This window comes from Salmo salar, chromosome ssa11 (genome assembly GCF_905237065.1).
Source record: "Salmo salar chromosome ssa11, Ssal_v3.1, whole genome shotgun sequence".
Lineage (NCBI taxonomy): Eukaryota > Metazoa > Chordata > Actinopteri > Salmoniformes > Salmonidae > Salmo > Salmo salar.
The window spans coordinates 76,731,796-76,736,374 of record NC_059452.1 but is presented as its reverse complement, the minus strand read 5'-3'; the positions used below and the strand labels follow the sequence as shown (position 1 = coordinate 76,736,374).

The 4,579-nt window shown below is 42.8% G+C and overlaps 1 protein-coding gene across 2 annotated transcripts; it reads right to left on the bottom strand.

Moving 5' to 3' along the window:
• Positions 1-809: 809 nt before the first annotated feature.
• Positions 810-3,982, bottom strand: LOC106563154 (tRNA pseudouridine synthase A). 2 transcript variants are annotated; one of them, XM_014128418.2, is made up of 6 exons: positions 3,758-3,982; positions 2,734-2,966; positions 2,492-2,629; positions 2,197-2,299; positions 1,187-1,884; positions 810-986 (listed from the first exon to the last, which is right to left on the bottom strand). In XM_014128418.2, exons 2-6 carry the CDS (start codon positions 2,929-2,931, stop codon positions 948-950), a joined length of 1,176 nt encoding a protein of 391 aa, XP_013983893.2. In that variant the 5' UTR covers positions 2,932-2,966; positions 3,758-3,982; the 3' UTR covers positions 810-947. The 2 variants fall into 2 exon arrangements, with proteins under 2 accessions (XP_013983893.2, XP_013983892.2); XM_014128417.2 differs by having other exon boundaries at positions 3,481-3,968.
• Between the last annotated feature and the right edge of the window lie 597 nt (positions 3,983-4,579).

Below are 4,579 nucleotides of genomic sequence, written 5' to 3'. Positions count from 1 at the left end.
CTACATCATTCGTTTGCAGTCCAACTCTATAGATGTCATTCACTAAATACGTTCCCCAATCAGAATACATACGCTGTCATTACTTGGTGAGGAAATGCCACAACCTTTTTTTCCTGGTTGCGGGAGTTGGAGTTTAGCTGATACTCACCTATTAACGTGTCTTCGTTGGGCAGTTTCCCAACATACTGGTCTCCCCTCTAATGATGAGCAGAACAGTTTACTACATCCATTGATCGCACAAACAACTTTCTCTTTCTCTGACTGAGGATGAAAGTGAAGAATGTGCATTGATATCGAATATGGATCGTCAATAACCAATACAACTAGGAGGGCAAAATTGATATGGGGGTCTGATTAGCTAGCTTTCAAAACGCAGCGATAACACGGACCACACAGAACGTTTCTGTTTAGTTACATACCTGAAGATACTCAAGAACGTCTTACACATCGTTGGCATGTTTCCTGCTCTAAATAATAATTGATGTCTATTTTGGGTGTTTTTATATCTGCGCCTCTGAATAGGTGTCCTCTTTTTTACTTAATGTTCTAATTTCGCGCCCTTGCAGTCGGTGGGTATATCGTGCTGGGCATGGCCAAATAATATTCAAAGTACCTCAAATATTCTAGAAAAACTATACTTCCATAATTGATTAACATTATTGTTATCAAATACCATAATTAATTTCATGGCATCGCATCATAGACCTGTCTTCTCAAGCTGTGTTTCTTTTATGAATGCTTCCAGCTAACAAATCCTCCAAAATACAATGTGTTAAAGATTACTACTGGAAAGGATTCACACTCAACGGTTTAAATTAAAGAACAAAATGTTTATTCAAATGAATTATGTAAAATCAGTGGCATTATTGACAACGCATTTCCATAGCAAAACAAAAGCTCCTTCTTGAGAGATACAGCAAAGGGTGTCTTTCTACTCGCTGGAGACTTCAAAGTGCAGAATCTGAACCATTACCCTCATCATCATCCTGAAAATTGAAACATTTTATGGGTTAAAAAAAAAAGAGGGTGATGGCATCTCCCAAAAAGACAGCAGGTTTTATGACTCCTCAGTGTGAACTGCTCCTAGTCGATTAAGCTACTAATGTTGAACATTTTGTAGGACTTACAAAAACAAACAACCACTGACAATTGAGCTGGCAAATATTATTCTGTTGTATTCACCCACCTGCCCCCTGTCCTTATCCTGAGCCCCTTTTGCAGTGGCCTCAAAGTCATGTATGGGCAGTGTGGCCATCCAGCTGGCCATGGACCCTTCCTGGCACTCAGTCTCCACAATGCTGGGGTAGATGTGTTCCTCCTTGAAGGCCAAGATAGCCTGCTCCTCTTCAGTCCACTCCAGGCACTCATGGAGGCCGTCCCCGCCGAAGCGCTTGTTGTACCTATCAAAGTGCACCTTCTCGAGCACTAGGCCCAGCCCAGGGGCCTTGGGCACATCCACCTTCTCCTCGCCCCAGCTTCGCTTTAACACCTCATCCCCAGAATAGCCCTTCACCACAGCTATCACCAGGCCAATCATTTTCCGGATTTGATGCATCATGAAGCTCTGGCCACGCACGGTAATCTCAGCAAACTCGGCGCCGCCGCGCACAAAGGGCTCGCCACAGGTCATCTCTGTGATGTAGCGGCGGGCGCTGGGGTCCCGCGCGGCCTTCTGGGAGGTGAAGTTGTGAAAGTTATGAGTGCCCTTGTAGCTGCCAAACAGACGGTTTACTCTCTGCAGTGTCTCTGGCTCCAGGCGGAATGCAGCGAAATTCTCGGTGCCATAGTCTTTTGGGGCGAAGGCCAAAGTGGGGAGCATGTAGGAGTATGTGCGGGCATCACAGCTGTTTTTAGAATTGAAGCCCCCAGTCACTCGTTTCAGACCTACCGGGACAAAAAAAAATATCACAAACTATATGGAACCCCATTGGTAACCAAAGCGACCCAAGTTCTTTTTTAGATCAATTTTTAAAAGTATATATTCAAGACAATAAGCAGAATAAACAGCATGAGACAATTAACAATTCCATTGTCATCCCACGTCCAACACATTTTCACTAAAAGTTGAATCAATGACATCCCAAAAGCGACCACCTAGACTTCAAGAACATATTTTTAATTCTGACACCATGGGTTTCCTTGTGAAGGGTTTAGGCTCGTCTCCAACACTTTTAACTGGAAGCAGTGCGATCTCACCCAGCACTCTGATCTGAGGTGGAAGATTGGAGTTGAGCTTTTCCTTTATGTCTTCAATCATCCATAGTTTTAGAGAGACCACTTGACCTGCTGCAGAAACCCCCTGACAAAACAAATGGAGCTGATCACAAAGCAAGGTAATTATCCATTTGTGTTTGATGCCACACACAGTGCATGTCTTACCCTGTGCATTCCATTACTTCAGGTATAAAAACACAGGTAAGTAAGACTACTTGCTCAAGGGACGCATTTGTGCAGACAGCAACTAAGCCCTTTCCATGTTTGTCTCCCATACCTTGTCTGTTCTTGCACATCTTTGGAATGACATTTTTTTCATATCATCTCCATGGTTGTCTGGGATGCACCCTGACTTAATCAGTGCTGTAACCAGCTCATCCTCAATGGTTTTGAACTGGGAAGATCCAGCATTTCTCTGAAACACAAAACAGATTAAGAATTTAGAAAGTAGCAATTTTGTTTAAAAACATCCCTCAATGGGATACAATTTATGGAAAGATTAAGAGGGTTAATACCAACCTGCATACCGTAGTAACCTTTGCCTGAATACGCCAAAAGCAGGACCACTTTTCTTTTGGGGAGTTTCCTCTCATCGCCAGTCTGTTCTACATCAGACTTAAGCTTCTTTGTGATGTGCCCATTCTCACCCGACTCTCTATTTCCCTCCTCCACTCGTTTCAGTGGCTTTGTCTGCGCATTCCCTGACTCTTCGCTCATTATCCACCTTATCCCTGCACACTTGTAAAGCCAACCTGATAAAAACACAAAAAAATAGCTAGTGAGTGAAGGGATGTATTTAATTCAAGTTATGACATTTCAGCCCTGTTCATTCACTACCAGGGTAAGTGTGCACTCACACCTAGTTATTCCACATATACAATTCCTTGATCTAAGATATGATTTTCAGATAAGGGGAGTGAAGATAACCAGACAGGAGGGAACAACTTTCTGAAATTAAATCCATCCTCGGGCTGAAATCAATACTTAGCACCTTCACCATATGTACTATGGTGAAGGTGGGTAGGTACTCATCTAGAAGGTATGGATATGTAAATACAACACGGTTCATCACTACAGGGGACATCCTTCCAATAATGTCAGATCTACAGGACTAACGTTACCTGGAGGAGGTGCCAACAAATGGTCATCATTACTTGACCGCTTAACACGAGTTAACGTTAGAACGCCAGCTACTACAATATCGATGACATACTCAAATCGGATTTCCTCCGAACTAGTCAGCTAATTTGGCTAAATTAAGCTTACCGTTGCTTTTGATACTCAACACTCGTGGACTTGCTATCAAGGCTCGAATTTTCTGCATTGCTCATGTCTTCATTGAATGTTAAGTTTAACAAGCTTCATGATAATGTTAAAGTTCTGAAGATCAAAATTAGGAGATAGCTAGTTATCGTTACAGATTCAGCTAGCTAACTAAACTAGCTTTATCACAAGACATTTCCTATGGTTAGCTATCTAGCTACCATGACTAGCAATAACGCTTTTGCTATAAGTTGAAACAAATCATTTGCAGGAGACTCACGAGTGATCCACGAACAATCGTTAAATACACGCCTTGCTTATAGCACAAAGTCGGGAGTTCATCCAGTTACGACATTTGTACGATCACAAAAGTGCAAGATGAAACCCTTTTACAAGTAGCTAGCTAACTACCGCTGCACCAAAACACACACATGGACAAGATCAACTTTGACCTTTCTTCTTCGTGTGGCTTTCTGGCAAACTGGACTCTTCTTCTTCTTCTTCTTCTTCTTCTTCTTTGGGATTTGCTTGGCAGATCGCATCCAACTTTTAGGTGCATACACCACCACCTACTGTACTGGTGTGTGAGGCCGTTAACGGTCTAGCTACATTATATTCTTTGATAAGATAACACAACAATTGCCCTGGCATCTATTACTCCTCTCAACAACAACAAAAAACGCCACCCACCTCACTATTCAACCCTATCTAGTCCTACTCCAGACCAATGGTCTGAGAGGACATAACACTACCACTCAACACCCTTTGCAGATATTCTGCAGCAAATCCTCGCAATCCCAAGTACTTCTCTGCTGCTGCCACCACAACCTCTATTTCTGTGACTTTCGTTTAATTTCTACAGTACAATTGACAACCATGGCTATAAATGCTAAAACTTACTGAAGCACATGTTATTCCTATCACTCTCTATTGACTTCGGCCTACTCACAGGGATGCTCTTAGGATCCCTCACCCTGGACCCATCTTCCATTACTTCTCTCTTCCCTGTCTCAGCATATGACACCTTCTGCACTACTCTGATCCTGGCAACCCCAACCTGCCTTTCTCTCACTGGGCATCTCTGATCTCCAGCACCATAGGT

Coding starts and splice junctions, on each gene's coding strand:
- LOC106563154 (XM_014128417.2), bottom strand. CDS start 3,538: ATGCAGAAAATTCGAGCCTTGATAGCAAGTCCACGAGTGTTGAGTATC. Junction 2,967..3,480: donor GTTGAGTATCAAAAGCAACG/GTAAGCTTAATT, acceptor TGTTTTTATCAG/GTTGGCTTTACAAGTGTGCA. Junction 2,630..2,733: donor AAGGTTACTACGGTATGCAG/GTTGGTATTAAC, acceptor TTTGTGTTTCAG/AGAAATGCTGGATCTTCCCA.